Source organism: Dendrobates tinctorius, unplaced genomic scaffold, assembly GCF_039654945.1.
Source record: "Dendrobates tinctorius isolate UK_male_01 unplaced genomic scaffold, ASM3965494v1 ptg000011l, whole genome shotgun sequence".
NCBI classification, from domain to species: Eukaryota; Metazoa; Chordata; class Amphibia; order Anura; family Dendrobatidae; genus Dendrobates; species Dendrobates tinctorius.
The window spans coordinates 87,138,585-87,156,216 of NW_027361679.1; the positions used below are offsets into that span (position 1 = coordinate 87,138,585).

At 42.6% G+C, this 17,632-nt stretch overlaps 1 protein-coding gene across 1 annotated transcript in view; it reads left to right on the plus strand.

Annotated features, from left to right (window-relative positions):
* RFX2 (regulatory factor X2) overlaps positions 1-17,632 on the plus strand; it is an 89,447-nt gene that overhangs the window by 38,341 nt on the left and 33,474 nt on the right. The window contains exons 6-11 of the mRNA XM_073544331.1: positions 3,806-3,987; positions 4,432-4,551; positions 6,042-6,157; positions 6,984-7,102; positions 7,307-7,416; positions 16,196-16,347. Of these exons, the coding sequence (XP_073400432.1) occupies positions 3,806-3,987; positions 4,432-4,551; positions 6,042-6,157; positions 6,984-7,102; positions 7,307-7,416; positions 16,196-16,347 (799 nt within the window). The remainder of the gene's footprint in view (positions 1-3,805; positions 3,988-4,431; positions 4,552-6,041; positions 6,158-6,983; positions 7,103-7,306; positions 7,417-16,195; positions 16,348-17,632) is intronic.

A 17,632-nucleotide genomic window follows, 5' to 3' on the forward strand; every position in this document is an offset into this window, starting at 1 on the left:
AAATAGAGCAAAGATAAAACCTTCAATACAACAAGCATTGCATTTACTATCCACCAAACCTAATTCTGAAGGACCTAGAGACACACTGCCCAGCAGCTGACGCGTGTTTCGCGTAGAACTTAGAGGCTGCCTCAGTGTAAGCCTATGTAGCCTCAGAACGAAGTTCTATAAACTTACAAGGTGAAAGCGACAGTCCACACACAAACCTTTGTGTTACACAGCATGTCTGATTTTCAAGAAGCAGCAGCACTAGATACTGGGGAAGATGGCAATCGATTAGTTTATTGATACATTACATCTCGTACAAATGTTTTACTGAGACATTTACTTTAATACAAATATCCTGGTGACTTATTTCCTTTGAAGAAATATTTAGTGGTGTCATGCATTCCATCTAGCAATTTAATTTAGATGGTATACACACAAAAAAATGCTATTCTATATTTGTAAATTGTTATTGTGTAAGTCCTGTAGAAACATTCTAACATAAGCCAATTGCACAGTCGGTCTGCACTTTTTTCTAGAATTCTCTAACATTTTGTAGCTATTTTATATCATTGTAATGTCTTCTGGCAGTTCATCTCCCGAAGCTCTGTAAAGAAGCACTCCTATTAAAGTTTTTATCCTCCTAATCTGTAGCAATCATCATATTATATAGCACTGTGTACTTACAATTGCTCATTTTTCCTTTCTACCCAGCTAGTTTGTCTTTTTCCCATTAAGTCTATGACAACATATGATTAAAATCTGACTAGCTGAATCCTCCTAAGATCTACCGTATGTAGAATCAGGAGGTCAATTTCTCTATCGCTTCATTGGGGGTACACAGGTAACCGTGAGTGTATGCTGCTGTCGCTAGTAGGCTGACACTAGGCAAAAAAAGGAAAATAGCTCCTCCTCGGCATTATACACCCCCTGACGGGCACCAAGTACCTCAGTTTAAGCTTAATGTCTCTAGGAGGTGGACTTGTATCTGAACCCGGATCTGCATTTTTTTTTTTTTTTTTTTTTTTTTCCCCTTCCAGGGGATCCATATTCTAAAGCGACCAACCACTCTCTCCCTAAGGTCCTGCATGAGAGTCCTGGGGAAAATGATTGATGCCATGAAAGCCATGCCCTTTGCCCAGTTCCATACTCGTCCACTTCAGCTGGCCCTCTTGTCTACTTGGGACAAGAGGACCGTCTCCCTGCACTGGCCCGTGCTTCTGCTCCTCAAGGTGAGGCAATCCTTGACCTGGTGGATGCTATCCAACTCAGTCCTGTGCAGCAAGTCCTTCCTCCCTCTCCAGTGGCAGGCCATCACCACCGACACCAGTCTCCTCGTTTGGGCAGCGGTCTTCCTTCATCACACAGCGCAGAATCGCTGGAATGTTCAAGAAACCGCTGTCCCTTATCGATCTTCTGGAGATCAGGGCAATTTGTCTTGCCTTTCTCTGCTGGCAGTCCCCTCTCATAGGCCAGCCGATCTGCATACAGTCTGACAACACCACTGCTGTGGCTTACATAAACCATCAAGGAGGAACTTGCAGAAAACAGGTGATGGCAGAGGTTTCAAGGATTCTGCGATGGGCGGAGCATCACATTCCCACCAAATCAACCATGCAAATTCCGGGGGTGGAAGATTGGGCAGCCGATTTTCTACAAGCAGGTCTTGATTCTGGTCTGTCTCTCAGTACTCTAAGGGGTCAAGTTTCCGCTCTGTCAATTCATTTTCAACGAAATCTGGCTTCTCGTTCCCAGGTAAAGAATTTTCTTCAAGGAGTCACCTACCTGGCACCTCCTTATCATCCTCCGATAGATACATGGGATCTTAACTTTGTCCTTGGCGCACTTCAGCACTCTCCTTTTGAGCCCATTCAAGACATTCCGACTTCTCTCCTGTCATGGAAACTGTCCTTTTTAGTTGCCATTACGTCCATCAGGAGAGTTTCTGAGTAAGCCGCGCTGTCCTGCCATTCTCCGTTCTTGATTCTCCATCAGGACAAGGTAGTTCTCAGACCCGTTCCTTCCTTCTTGCCTAAGGTGGTTTCTTCATTTCACAATGTATAAATTGTCCTTCCCTCTCTTTGAACCACTCTGGTTCATCCCCTGGAGAAGTCCCTCCACAAGTTGGATCTGGTCAGAGCTATTCGAGTCTGGCCTTTTTGTCATCTCTAAAGGTCATCGAAAAGGGCTTCAAGCTTCCAAATCCGCTATTGCCCGTTGGATTCGTTCGACAATATTGGAGGCATACTGCCGCGTTCAGGACAAACAGCCTCCTTCACTACACCTGGGCCGTGGGGGATTTCTGGGCAGTTCGTCACCAGACTTCGGCTTTACAGATTTGTAAAGTTGCGACCTGGTCATCTTTGCACACTTTCGCGAGGTTTTACAGAGTTCATACCCATGCCTCGTCTGATGCTGGCCTGGATAGGAAGGTGCTGCTTTGGGACGTCCCATGGTTACCTGTGTCCCTCAATGAAGTGATAAAGAAAGAGGGATTTTTGGTACTCGCCGTAAAATCTTTCTTGGAGCCTTCATTGGGGGCCCAGCACCCTCCCTAACTGTTTGTACTGCTTTGGGCCTACGTGCCTTTGTTGTTGGGTTTGTACATATGTTGAGTTTTGTTTGCGTCTCCTATTTCTTCAACACTAAATAAGGTACTCGGTGCCTGTTAGTGGGTGTATACTTCTGAAGAGGAGCTATTTTTCCTTTTTTGCCAAGTGTCAGCCTCCTAGCGACAGCAGCATACATCCATGGTAACCTGTGTCCCCCAATGAAGGCTCTAAGAAAGAGATTTTATGGCGAGTACCAAAAATTCCTCCTTTTCCCTGTATGAGTCATCACAGCAAAAATCAATGCCGGGGGGGGTGAAGCAGCTTGGTCAGGAGTTGAAGAGGGGCATGACTCATACAGGGAAAAGAGACTTCTGTTTCTACATGGAACAACGAAAAGAGAAGAATCAACTGGGTAGAAATGCAAAATGAGCAATTGTAAGTACACTGTGCTATATAATATGATGACTACAATAGAGTAAGAGGACGAAAACTTTTGATGGGGGGGGAGGAGTGCTTCTTTATGCCGTCATGAAATACCACAATTATAAACATGAAAATAAGGGTATAAAGCATGAAGATGATTGGTGTATTACCAGTCCGCAGAATTTGCAAGATCAGGATTGATGCCACGTATTTAATGACTGTCGGAAAGGAGAAAGATTCTTGGAGAGCACAAGATGGCAACTGCAAGATGAGCAGCAATTCTGCCCTCCCTTTATCTAATATACAGAAAATAAATGATACAGAGCAAAGTGGCAGCCATCTTTCCTTATGCCTTGGCTGATGTAGCCTCCTTGTAGACCAGTATTCTTCTACTGCTTTCAGAAAATATGGTTGCCCTAGTTAGGACATATCTATCCTTATAACAGTCCTTCAGCATGTTGTCCTAGAACTCTACCCTCTGTCATTCCTCTGAAATGTATGAACAAATTGGCAACTGGGTGTGTTCCTGGAGAATCGTCTCTGACAGTGTCACACCGTGAAGGGACAAACCCCCCCCCCCCCCCCCCAACTAGTAGCGCCCAATTTATTGACCGAATGCAAATTTCTAAGAAGAGATGCGCCAGGATTGTCATGTCAGGCAAGGGATTCAGACCCCTTTAATTATGATTATGTATGTGATCTAAACTTTGCAGCTCTGTCCATACCCTTCAGTAGGTAGCAGAAGTTTAGGAAGGTGTGTTTTGGTAAGATGCTGTTATAAAAGCAGAGTATGATCTAGTATGTGGGATTTCCTCATTATTCTCCGCTTCCCATTATTTTTGCAGCTTCAGTGGCTGTTGGATAACTATGAAACAGCTGATGGCGTGAGCCTTCCCAGAAGCTCCTTGTACAACCATTATCTGCGCCATTGCCAGGAACATAAACTGGATCCAGTGAATGCAGCTTCATTTGGCAAATTGATCCGTTCTGTGTTTATGGGGTTGCGAACCAGACGTCTTGGCACCAGGTTGGTATAAGATATTGGGATACTTTAAGGGGTTGTCCACTCCTCACTTTCAGCAAACCCTACCGAATCCTAGTGGTGTAGTCCTGTAACGCGGTCTGGAACACGCACGCTTTGCTGAAACCTAACATTGTGTACTTTACACACAGCTATGATTTGGCACTCGGCAGGGCTAGCTGAACATGTCCTTAAGGTTGGACAAACCCTTTAAACTTGTAATAAAATATCCCTTTGTCCCTCAGCTGTCCATATTCAAGTATGTCTTTTTGTGCACCCTGTGTGTCAATAACTGGAAATCCAAGTAGAATTGAAAGGTACCAAAAGAATATTGCAGGGACAACACTTGATATTAGTAGGGATGGTTGGAAGTAAATGTGTGCATGTAGATGAAGAGAGATGATATATATATATATATATTGGATTTTTCTTTTTCATTTCTTGTAACAGAGGAAACTCTAAATACCACTATTATGGCATAAGGCTGAAACCTGATTCTCCTTTGAACCGACTTCAAGAGGACACCCAATACATGGCGATGAGACAGCAGCCCATTCATCAGAAGCAAAGGTTAGTGATCTCCGTGCACATTTTTGTAAAGTATCTCATTACATCCCACATAGACCTTCAGTGTTAAGTGTTAAAAGTTTTCCTATAGACCAAATGGTTCTTAATGTAGTGTATAGTAAGATGTTCCATATTAAAAGGTTTTGTTCCTTATACATACATGCAGGGCTGTGGAGTCGGAGTCGGAGCTCATTTTGGTGGAGTCGGAGTCGGAGTTGGAGTCGGTATAAAATGGACCGACTCCTAAAATATATAATAAATTGGGTACAGTAATTCAATGCAGGATGTGATGAATATTTTTTCATAGGAGTTTGGGAAAGTTATGAAATGTCCTATAAATGGCTGTTCTATTCCTGATCTAAGGCTACATTCACACACAGCGTTTTTCCTGTGTTTTTTGAGGATACGTTTTTCAGCTGCAAAAGCTGATCATCTTTTTAAAAAACTGCATCACCTGAAAGGTTTTTGAGCTCATAGATAATGTTTTCAATAGCAAAAGCAGATTAGAAATCTGCTCTATCCATTTATCCATATCTGTCTATCCATATCGTATCTGTACCAAAAAGAATGAAAACCGGGTAGTACACCAATATATATTCTGTTCTATCTAAATATCTTGATTATTGGATGATAAAAATGATTAAATGTCTGAGGTTCACATTGTACTACAATAAATTTTTCACTTAAATATAAGCAATATGTGTGGGAGTCGGAGTCGTTGAGTCGTGGAGTCGGAGTTGGAGTCGGAGTCGGTGTAAGGGAAATTGAGGAGTCGGAGTCGCAGGTTTGGCTTACCGACTCCACAGCCCTGCATACATGTGGGGACCCAAAGTTTACTAGAATCTAATGGGTTTATCCCACAAGCAAAACTTGTCAACTATTTTGTGGCTGTGTCTGATTGCTGGGGATCCCACCTATGGAAACCCTTTTCTGCTGTAGTCAGAATACATGACTGGTGAGAATAGCCATACACAGTGCACGTCTATCTCTGTCGGGCCCGTAGACATTGAATGGAGCTTTGCTCTATATTTTGCTTCCACTCAATTCAACAAGACCACTGCCTTTATGATCCATCTCACCTGTACTGAAGATGGCTTTAAAGAACTCTACGGCAGTCATAAGGTTAAAGCAGTATTCCCATCTCCAAGATCTTACCCCAATATGTAGTAACTGTGATATTAGCATATACCTCCAATTAGAAATGTAGTATAGTTCTTCTGATTAGCTATGTTGCTTAACACTTGAGAAGGGCATTGCAGTATCTTTGGTATCCATGTTTAACCACTCCTATAGTGAAAGCTAGTTGCTAGCGGTCGTAACCATGAACACCTAAGCAACTGAGTGGTAGTAGTAGTAAGTTGAAGTAGTAGTTAAAAAATAAGATCTTGGAGATTGGAATACCCATTTAAGGCTTCAGACCAAGATTTTAGGATGCCTTCTGCATAGAGGGATACTTAGTCTATTTTGTTTGTTTGTTCTATGCTTGTGATTAGGTACAGACCTTCACAAAAGATGGAAGGCATGCTAGATAGCACTCCAAATAGCAGCCAGCACACTTCTCCTGAGCAATCTGTAGCTGCCCAGAGTCAGCACCACCAGCAATTTATAGGTAAGTGTGTAGGAATTGAATTCTACTGGAATTTTACAAATATCCGTATTCTCTGTATCCCTCGTTTTGCTGAACCATGGAGGGCCAGCAAAAGGTTTATTTATTTATTTTTTTTTTTATAGCTTAATGGCTCTCCTCTCCAGCCACTGCCACTACTCGCTCACCCCTTATAGTCCTTTGTGCATCTTTTTACTGCCGCTGTGCGCTAGATCTTCTCACCAGGGCTTCTGGCCGTGACTAGGCATGGATGACTTTGTGCACGGGCATGGTCATCACAGAGCTACTTACAGCCAGGTGTCAAGGCCTAGAGTGGGGAGTTGTGACGGCCCTGCGCGCGTTGTGACGGCCCTGCGCGCGTTGTGACGGCCCTGCGCGCGTTGTGACGGCCCAACGTGCATACAGAGACTATAACTGGGTCTAGTTGTGGCCAAAAGTCCCGACCTAGTGTTTAAATGTACTGCTCAGCCCTGGAAAGGATGCACCGAGAACCGAGCGGCAGTGGTGAGCAGTGAGGTGACATTTTTTTTTCTCTTCCCTACATAATAGAGCCTAAAAGGGACATTCAATTTGTGGACAATAAATTTGCTCCAAATCAAATTTCCCTGTAAACTCCATACAATTTGTCGAATTGTGATCTCATCCGCTCTGCTCACCTCGCCCTAGTAAGCACACTTATCAGTCATTCTGTCCCGCTAAAGACAGGCTCACGTCTGGCCTGCAGTTTTTTCCAAAGTCCTCATTAAAGGGCTTCTAGTTTCTCTTTCTGCACTTGGTAAACGTTTACCAGAAAAGAGGTTTTCTCTAATTGCCTTTGTTTTGCTTTTAGATATGTCCCACGTGTTTCCAGATTTCCCTGCACCAGATCTGGGCACCGTCCTGTTACCAGATGGCATCACCATGACGGATATAAAGAATTTGCAACTTATGTACCGGCGACATTGTGAGGTTAGGATTCTTGCTTGCGGTCACATTCACACATTCAGTATTTGGTCAGTATTTTACCTCCGTATGTGTAAGCACTACAAGGAGTGGGTGAAAAATACAGAAGTGGTGACGGGTTTCTATTAGACTTTTAGCACTGCTCTCCCAGTTTCTGTTCTTTTTTTCTCCTGTTGAATCATCTGACTAGGAAAAATGTTGTGTTTGCAGGCTACCATCGATGTGGTTATGAATCTACAGTTCCAGTACATTGAGAAGTTGTGGCAGGCATTTTGGAACTCTAAGCCAAGTTCTCCAGATGGTTCTACCACATTGGCAAGGTGTGACTTCAAATTTAATTTCATTGGGTATCCAAAGGAGAGGGGGTAATTTACTGAGTGTTTGAGGTGTAATCTCTTGGACCTTCGGTGATCCCGTGAATTGGTTCTGTAAAGCCTAGCCTTTAAAGTGAATCTGTCAGCACTCTTTGGCTACCTTATCTGAGAGAAGCATAATGTAGGCAAAGAGACCCTGAGTCCAACGATGTATCACTTAGATTACTGGGTGCAGCAGTTGTGACACAATCAGAACTTTTAGATGTAGAATGCAACAGAGCTGAGAAAGCTACGCCCGCCCACACCAGGCTGTGTATGTACATTGTTAAGAATGAGCTGCTTATCGCAGAATGGGGCGGAGTTTGACTAGCAAGCCTGTGCCAGTTAGTATAATCAATGATAATGTCCTAATGATAAAACCTTCACCTTAAGTAAACAATGGCAAACAGCTTAGTAAATGACACCACTCTGAATTCGTTGTTTTAACCCCTACCTCATGCTGTCCTCAGATTACATAGCAAAAACCTGCTGATATATTACCCTTAACCCCTTAACGATCGCCGATACGCCTTTTAACAGTGGCAGTTAAGGGTACTTATTCCTCAGCGCTGCTTTTTTAACGGCGCTGAGAAGTAAGTGGATAGCGCCTCCCCCCCCACGTCAGAAATTCTCCGAGGTCTCGGCTAACGGGGGTAGCTGGGACCCCGAAGAACATGATTCGGATCATTTTTTACTGACCCCAGTGTTGCGATCACCATTATTCATGGAATAACGGCGACTGCAAAAAAAACCCGTCCGATTTCCCATTTAATGTCTCTCTCGTTTAAGGTGGTCTAGCACATCAGAGTAGAGAGAATTATGGTCCCCCGAGCTTCCCTGATACCTCCCATGTCCCTCCTGCATCCCCCGGTGATGTCCCCCAGCCAGCGGCATCTTCTACCTGGAAGAAAATGGCAGGCGCATGCGCACTGCACCCCCCGAGATGTGCTGGCCGGCATCAATAGGACATTTTTCTATTGGTTTGTTTTGATCACTGTGATAGACCCTATCACAGTGATCAAAATAAAAAAAAAAATAGTAAATCCCCCCCCTTTATCATGCCCTTAGTTAAGTAAAAATACTAAAAGTATGTATTTCCATTTTTGTCTTTACACTGTGTTCCAAATTATTATGCAAATGATATTTTTCTGTGATTTTCCTAAATGGTCGGTACAAATGAGTCAGTCTAATAAAAGTCATCACCTGTTAGAGTATACATCGAATTTTATTGAAGAAACCTACCAATGATAACAGTATAATCTCCAAAATGAATAAAAACTCAAATTGCACTGTTCCAAATTATTATGCACAGTAGAATTTCTAAACATTTGATATGTTTTAAAGAACTGAAAATGCTCATTTGTGGAATGTGCAGCTTTAGGAGGTCACAGTCACTGAACAAAAAAGCTATTTAACTCCAAAACATCCTAACAGGCCAAGTTACATGTTAACATAGGAACCTTTCTTTGATGTCACCTTCACAATTCTTGCATCCATTGAGCTTGTGAGTTTTGGAGTTTCTGCTTGTATTTCTTTGCATGAAGTCAGAATAGCCTCCCAGAGCTGCTGTTTTGATGTGAACTGCCTCCCACCCTCATAGATCTTTTGCTTGATGATACTCCAAAGGTTCTCTATAGGGTTGAGGTCAGGGCAAGATGGTGGCCACGCCATGAGTTTATCTCCTTTTATGCCCATAGCAGCCAATGACTCAGAGGTATTCTTTGCAGCATGAGATGGTGCAGTGTCATGCATGAAGATGATTTGGCTCCTGAAGGCACATTTCTGCTTTTTATACCATGGAAGACAGCTGTCAGTCAGAAACTCTATGTACTTTGCAGAGGTCATTTTCACACCTTCAGGAACCTTAAAGAGCCCTACCAGCTGTTTCCCCATGATTCCGGCCCAAAACATGACTCCTCCACCTCCCTGCTGACGTTGCAGCCTTGTTGGGACATGGTGGCCATCCACTACTCCATCCATCTGGACCATCCAGGGTTGCTCGACACTCATCAGTAAACAAGACTGTTTGAAAACTAGTCTTCATGTATGTCTGGGCCCACTGCAACCATTTCTGCTTGTGAACACTGTTTAGGAGTGGCCGAATAGTAGGTTTATGCACCACAGCATGCCTTTGAAGGATCCTACACCTTGAGGTTTGAGGGACTCCAGAGGCACCAGCAGCTTTAAATATCTGTTTGCTGGTTTGTAATGGCTTTTTAGCAGCTACTCTCTTAATCCGATGAACTTGCCTGGCAGAAACCTTCCTCATTCTGCCTTTATCAGCACAAACATGTCTGTGCTCAGAATCAACCACAAATCTCTTAACAGTACGATGATCACGTTTAAGTTTTTGGGAAATATCTAATGTTTTCATCTCATGACCAATGCATTGCACTATTTGATGCTTTTCAGCAGCAGAGAGATCCGTTTTCTTTCCTAAATTCCTTGAAAGCTCTGCCCTGCTTAATAATGTGGAACATCATTCTTAAGTAGTTTTCCTTTAATTGGGCTCACCTGGTAAACTAATTATCACAGGCGTTTGAGATTGATTTCAGTGATCCAAAGAGCCCTGATACACAATAGCATCTATGAGTTTATTTGAAAAACAAAAAATTATATCTTTATGACACTTAAATCCAATTTGCATAATAATTTGGAACACAGTGTAGGGTTGGAGCTATTGTTAGGGTTGGGGTTAGGGATATAGATGGGGCTAGGGTTAGGGTTATGGCTGGGGTTATAGCTAGGATTTGGGGATTTAGTCGGGGCTGGGGGCTAGGGCTTTGGTTGGTGTTGGGCTTAGGCTTGTGGTGTTGGGGTCAGGCTTGTGGTGTTGGGGTTATAGTTAGGGTTGGGATAGGGTTTGGGGATTTAGTCAGGGCCTAGGGTTAGGGCTTTGGTTGGGGCTAGGTTTAGGGTTGTGGTGTTGGGGTTAGGGGTGTGTTGGGGTTTGAGTTGGAGTTAGACTAGGGGGGTATCCACTGTTTAGGTACATCAGGTGCTCTCCAAATGTGACATGGCACCCGCCATTGATTCCAGCCAGTTTTATGTTCAAAAAGTCAAATGGGGCTCCCTCCATTCTGAGCCCTGCCATGCGCCCAAACAGTGGCTTTCCCCACCTACGGGCTATCAGCATACTCAGGAGAAATTGCACAACAAATTTTGTGGTCCATTTTCTCCCGATACCCTTGTGAAAATAAAAAAAAGTTTGGTTCCAAAGTAAATTTTTTTGTGAAAAAATTAAAATGTAAATTTTTTTCCTTCCATATTGCTTTAGTTCTTGTGAAGCACCTGATGGGTTAAACTTCTTGAATGTGGTTTTTCGCACTTTGAGGGGTGCAGTTTTCAGAATGGTGTCACTTTTTGGGTATTTTCTGTCATATTGACCCCCCAAAATGACTCCAAATGTGAGGTGGTCCCTAAAAAAAAAAAAAGTATGGTTTTGTAAATTTTGTTGGAAAAATTAGATATCACTGGTCAACTTTTAACCATTATAACATCCTTTTAAAAAAAGTTTCCAAAATTGTGCTGATGCAAAGTAGACATGTGGGAAATGTTATTTATTAACTATTTTGTGCGATAGAATCATAGAATCATAGAATCGTAGAGTTGGAAGGGACCTCCTGGGCCATCTGGTCCAACCCCCTGCTCAAAGCAGGATTCGCTAAATCATCCCAGTCAGATGTCTGTCCAGCCTCTGTTTGAAGACTTCCATTGAAGGAGAACTCACCACTTCTCGTGGCAGCCTGTTCCACTCATTGATCACTCTAACTGTCAAAAAGTTTTTTCTAATATCTAATCTGTGTCTCCTCCCATTCAGTTTCATCCCATTGCTTCTAGTCTTTCCTTGTGCAAATGAGAATAAAGTTGATCCTTCTACAATGTGACAGCCCTTTAGATATTTGTAGACAGCTATTAAGTCTCCTCTCAGTCTTCTCTTTTGCAAACTAAACATTCCCAAATCCTGCAACCTTTCCTCATAAGACAGGGTTTGCAGACCGGTCACCATTCTGGTCGCTCTTTTCTGAACTTGCTCCAGTTTGTTGATGTCTTTTTTAAAATGTGGTGCCCAAAACTGGACACAATATTCCAGATGAGGTCTGACCAAAGAGGAGTAGAGGGAAATAATGACTTCACGTGATCTAGACTGTATGCTTCTGTTAATACATCCTAGAATTGCATTTGCCTTTTTTGCTGCTGCATCACACTGTTGACTCATATTCAGTCTGTGATCTATTAGTATACCCAAGTCTTTTTCACATGTGCTGTCACTTAGCCCTATTCCTCCCATTCTATATATGCTTTTTCCATTTTTATTGCCCAGATGTAGTACTTTGCATTTCTCCCTGTTAAAAACCATTCTGTTAGTTGCTGCCCACTTCTCCAGTTTATTTAAATCTTTTTGAATCCTCTCTCTCTCTTCTCTAGTATTAGCTATCCCTCCTAGCTTTGTGTCATCAGCAAATTTAATCAGTTTACCCTCAATTCCTTCATCTAAATCGTTGATAAAGATGTTGAACAATACAGGGCCCAGGACAGAGCCCTGTGGTACCCCACTTGAGACATTCTTCCAACTGGATGTGCAGCCATTTACGACCACTCTTTGGGTCCGATCACTAAGCCAGTTATGAATCCACCTAACAGTTGCCTTGTCCATTCCATACTTAGTCATTTTTTCAATAAGGATTGTATGAGAGACTTTGTCAAATGCTTTGCTGAAGTCAAGATATACTATATCTACAGCATTTCCTTGATCCACCCAATCAGTGATACCGTCATAGAAGGAAATTAAGTTAGTCTGACATGACTTATTAGTTACAAACCCATGCTGACTCTGTTTAATCACTTCATTCTTATCCAGGTATTGACATACATGTTGTTTAATAATTTGTTCAAAGATCTTTCCTGGTATAGAAGTCAGACTCACCGGCCTATAGTTACCTGGGTCCACCTTCTTCCCCTTTTTGAAGATAGGAACAACATTTGCTCTTCTCCAGTCTTCTGGCACTTCTCCTGTTCTCCAAGAATTTTCAAAGATTATAGAGAGGGGTTCAAAAATTTCTTCTGCTATCTCCTTCAGTACTCTGGGGTGTAATTCATCTGGACCTGGAGACTTGAATTCATTTAGGCTAGCTAAGTGTTTCCTCACTATCTTTCTGTTTATAGATATCCTGGATTCTTCTATTCCCTTAATAGGACAGTGAATAACAGTTGATGTTACATTTCCTTTCTGAGAGAAAACAGATGCAAAATAGGAATTTAAAAGTTCAGCCTTCTCAACATCCTGTCTTACCATTTCATCATTTTCATCCTGTAAAAATCCTATAGCATCTTTGACTTTTCTTTTACTTTTGACATATCCCCAAAATCCTTTATTATTGCTTTTGACATCTCTTGCAAGCCTCAATTCATTTTCAGCTTTAGCTAATCTGATTTGTGCCCTGCAGGTTCTGCAGACAGCATTATATTCTTCTTTAGATATGCCTCCCTCTTTCCATTTTATAAACATTTTTTTCTTCCTTTTTAGCATGTGCTTAAGTTCTGTGTTCATCCATCCTGGTTTCCTTAACTGCTTCCTATTCTTCCCTCTTTTCGGAATTGTTAACAACTGTGCTTTGAGAATTTCATTTTTCAAGATTTCCCATCCTTCCTGGACATTTTTGTCTTTAAGGATATCCAGCCATTGGATCCCTCCAATTCTCTTTCTGAATCCCTTAAAATCTGCCTTTCTGAAATCTAACCTTGACGTCTGAGTCTTCACAGGTCTTCCGCCTCTAGTTATCCAAAATTCTAAAATAGCATGGTCGCTACCTCCTAGGGTCCCAGCCACTTTTACCTCCTCAACCATTTCCTCCCTGTTTATAAGGATTAGATCCAAGGTAGCAGTTCCCCTTGTTTTCTCCCTTACCTTTTGGAAGATAAAGTTGTCAGCAAGAGAGGATAAGAATTTCCTTGACCTGTTAGTTTTGCCTGAGAGAGATTCCCAACAAATGTCTGGATAGTTGAAATCTCCCATGACAACTATGTCATATTTTTTGGAGAACTTGGCCATTTGATGCATAAAGAGTTCATCCATAGCTTCAGCTTGCACAGGCGGCCTGTAGTAAATGCCTACAATGGTGTCCTTTCCATTGTTCTGTCCTTGTATTCTTACCCAAACAGTTTCCACAGAACTCCCAGTCTCTGAAGCTTCAATCTCTGTGCAGATATACGCGTTTCTAACATACAATGCGACACCCCCTCCTCGTTTATCAAGTCTGTTTCTTGCAAATAAGTTGTATCCTTCTAGTCTTGTATTCCAATCATGTGTATTGTCCCACCAAGTTTCAGTGATTCCAATGACATCATATTTCTTTTCCTGTGTTAGTAGTTCCAATTCTCCTTGTTTGTTGCCCATGCTTTGTGCATTAGTATAGAAACATTTTAGTTTGTGATTGGTTTCTCTTTCTCCAATATTTTTATTAATTAGATTCTTTCGTCTTTGTTCTTCCTTTCCACTTCTAATAGCAGAGTTCTCAATAGCATTTGTCAGGTGTATGGCTTTTTCTGGTCTTTTGCTTCCCTTCCCATGTTGTTCTAGTTTAAAGCTCTCCTTACAAGTGTAGCAAGGCGACTTCCAAATACCTGCTTTCCAGTCTTCGTAAGGTGCACCCCATCTCTAGCAAGTAGTCCATCGTATAAGTAGTTCACTCCGTGATCCAGAAATCCAAATCGTTGCTGACGGCACCATCGACGTAGCCAGTTGTTCACCTGCAGAATCTTATTCCACCTCCTTGTTCCATGGCCATCCACTGGGAGGATGGAAGAGAAGACCACCTGCGCTCCCAGTTCTTTCACTTTCTTGCCTAAGTCTTCAAAGTCTCTGCAGATGGTTTCCAGGTCGTTTCTTGCAGTGTCATTTGTCCCCACATGTAGTAGCAGGAATGGGTAGTCATCTGTAGGTCTGAAGAGTCCTGATATCCTGTCAGACACATCTTTAATTTTTGCACCTGGAAGACAACACATTTCTCTTGAAGTTATATCCGGTCTGCAGATAGCGGCCTCTGTTCCTCTCAACAGGGAATCCCCCATGACCACCACTCTCCGTTTCTTCTTCACAACATTTTTCTTTCTCCATCCAGGAGGACTCTGAAGGCGTACAAGGTTGCTGCTTGTTGGCAAAGTCTTATCCTGATGTATTTCTTCATCGTTTTCCTGCGTGAGAGCCTGGTACTGGTTTCTGAGCAGTATGGGTGCTGAATGCCTCCTGATCCTCCTGCTTCTCTGGGTCACATGTCTCCAATCCTCTGTTTCTTCAGGTGCACTTCGAATTTCTTCTCTTTCTGTAACATGAAGAGATAATTCTGCTCTGTCCAAGAACTCTTCACCTTCCTTAATGATCTTCAACGTAGCTAACCTCTCTTCGAGATTTTGCAACTTTTCCTCCAACAGGGACACAAGCTTGCATTTGTGGCATGTGAAGTTTGGCTTTTCCACTGGTAAGTCTGTGAACATGTAGCAAGAAATGCAGCTCACCAAATGGCTCCTGGCCTCTTCCATCTTGAGATTTCTTAAAAACGATGAAAGATGAGCCCAAGTTTTTCCGATTTCCTCTTTTCAGCTGCAACGGCCAAAACCCAGTGATCGTTGAGCTCGCGGAGACTCTTCACTTATCCCAGAAGGCACTGGGAATATGCAAATGATCTCCTCAAGACTCTTCCCCTGGTTTTCCGATTTCCTCTTTTCAGCTGCATTGTCAAAACCCTGTGATCGTTGAGCTCGCGGAGACTCTTCACTTATCCCAGAAGGCACTGGGAATATGCAAATGATCTCCTCAAGACTCTTCCCCTGGTTTTCCGATTTCCTCTTTTCAGCTGCAACGGCCAAAACCCAGTGATCGTTGAGCTCGCGGAGACTCTTCACTTATCCCAGAAGGCACTGGGAATATGCAAATGATCTCCTCAAGACTCTTCCCCTGGTTTTCCGATTTCCTCTTTTCAGCTGCAACGGCCAAAACCCAGTGATCGTTGAGCTCGCGGAGACTCTTCACTTATCCCAGAAGGCACTGGGAATATGCAAATGATCTCCTCAAGACTCTTCCCCTGGTTTTCCGATTTCCTCTTTTCAGCTGCAACGGCCAAAACCCAGTGATCGTTGAGCTCGCGGAGACTCTTCACTTATCCCAGAAGGCACTGGGAATATGCAAATGATCTCCTCAAGACTCTTCCCCTGGTATGACGCTCTGATTTAAAGGCATAAAAATTAAGTTTAAAAATTGCGAAATTTTCAAAATTTTTGCCAAATTTCTGTTTTTTTCATAAATAAACACAAGTCATATCAAAGAAATTTTACCACTAACATGAAGTACAATATGTCACGAAAAAACGTTCTAGAGGTATAACCTCACAAAGTGACAATGACCAAGCCAATTTTTACAATTCTGACCACTAAGTACCAATTTGGCTCTGTCACTAACGGGTTAGTTAATAAAGTGGAGGGGTGCATGCACTATTCTCTGCGACTACCATTGACAATGCTTTTGGTCATTTCCTGTCATTATAGAAAATTAATGGAGCCAAGGTCTAGAAAGTTCAACAATGAGGCCTGTGTAGGTCAGCTCTTGGGAGCTAGTGTCCCATTCTCAAGTCTTGCAGGGGATAACTTTTGATTCTGGGATTATAAGTTTAATTTTATGTTTTCCTTGTTGAACCTAGTAACCAGCTGCAATGTTAGAAATGAGTAAAGATAGTTTTATCTTATTACACAGTGATGAGGAACCAGAAGCAGTTATCCCTAAAGACAAATTGATGGTTATGTGTAAATATGAACCCATCATGAGATGGATGAGGAGTTGTGACCACATCCTGTATCAAGCCCTTGTAGAAATTCTCATCCCAGATGTTCTGCGTCCTGTGCCTAGTGAGTATTTAAGATTTATATTGTTTTCCCTTATTATTTTTCATTTAGACCTCACTGTATGTTTTTGTTTTTCTGTTTTAAAGACCTGTCACCAGGAGAGAAGTGGCCAGTTTTTGCTCTTATATTTTTAGCACTAGATAAAAAGGCCGTATCTTTGGGACTATAGAGGATGCTTTCTGTTGGTCTGATATGGTTGTATGTAAAAGTTTGGGAACCCCTGTTCAAAATTATATATCCCAACTTTATAAAAAAAACAGCCTTCTCTAATCTTGTGCTAAAAAACAGCATCCATGGGTTCTTCTAAGCAACTGCCTAGCACTCTGAAAATGATGGAGGCCCATTAAGCAGGAGAAGGCTATAAGAAGATAGCATAGCGTTTTCAAATTTCCTTTTCCTCAGTTTGAAATGCAATTAAGAAATGGCAGTTAGCACGAACAGTGGAGATCAAGATAAGGTCTGGAAGACCAAGCAAAATTTCAGTGAGAGCTGATAATAGGATTGCTATGAAGGCAAAGCAGAGTACCCGCTTGACTGCAAAAGATCTTCAGAAAGATTACACAGACTCTGAAGTTGTGGTACATTGTTCTACTTGGGAGTTCAATCATCCACTTAATTATGAAGAGTTAAAGCATGACTTTTAATTAGAAAAAAATAAAATCGTAAGAACAAAAGCATGCCAAACAAAAATGAGGGAGAAAGGGAAGTAGACACTGGTGGATGGGGGGATGGAGAGAAAGATACATGTCTGCGCATTTCAAATGTGAAGCTCTTAGTCCTGATAAGAACTAAAGGCCCCGTCACACATAAAGATGCACCAGCGATCCCGACAACGATACGACCTTGTCAGGATCTCTGGTGCATGGCTACATGATCGCTGGTGAGCTGCCAAACAGGCAGCTTCACCAGCGATCAGCACCAGCGAGGACGCTGGTCTCTAAGGTAAATATCGGGTTACTAAGCGACGCGCGTCACTTAGTTACCCGATGTGTACCTTAAAAACCTGCGTGCTCACGCCGGGAGCTGCCAGCACGCAGGTTTCTAAGGTACACATTGGGTAACTAAGTGACGCGCGCCGTTTAGTAACCCGATATTTTCCTTAGAGACCAGCTCCCAGCGCCTGCTTAGAGCGCTAGGAGCCTCACTGATCGTTGACTCCCGCTGCCACACGCAGTGATGCGCGCTGGCCAGCAAGAGAGCAACGATGAAAAAATGGCCCAGGCCGATCCTGCACGATCAGCGATACCCGGTGGGGGGGCCGGTCGCTGATCCCCATCACACACAGCGA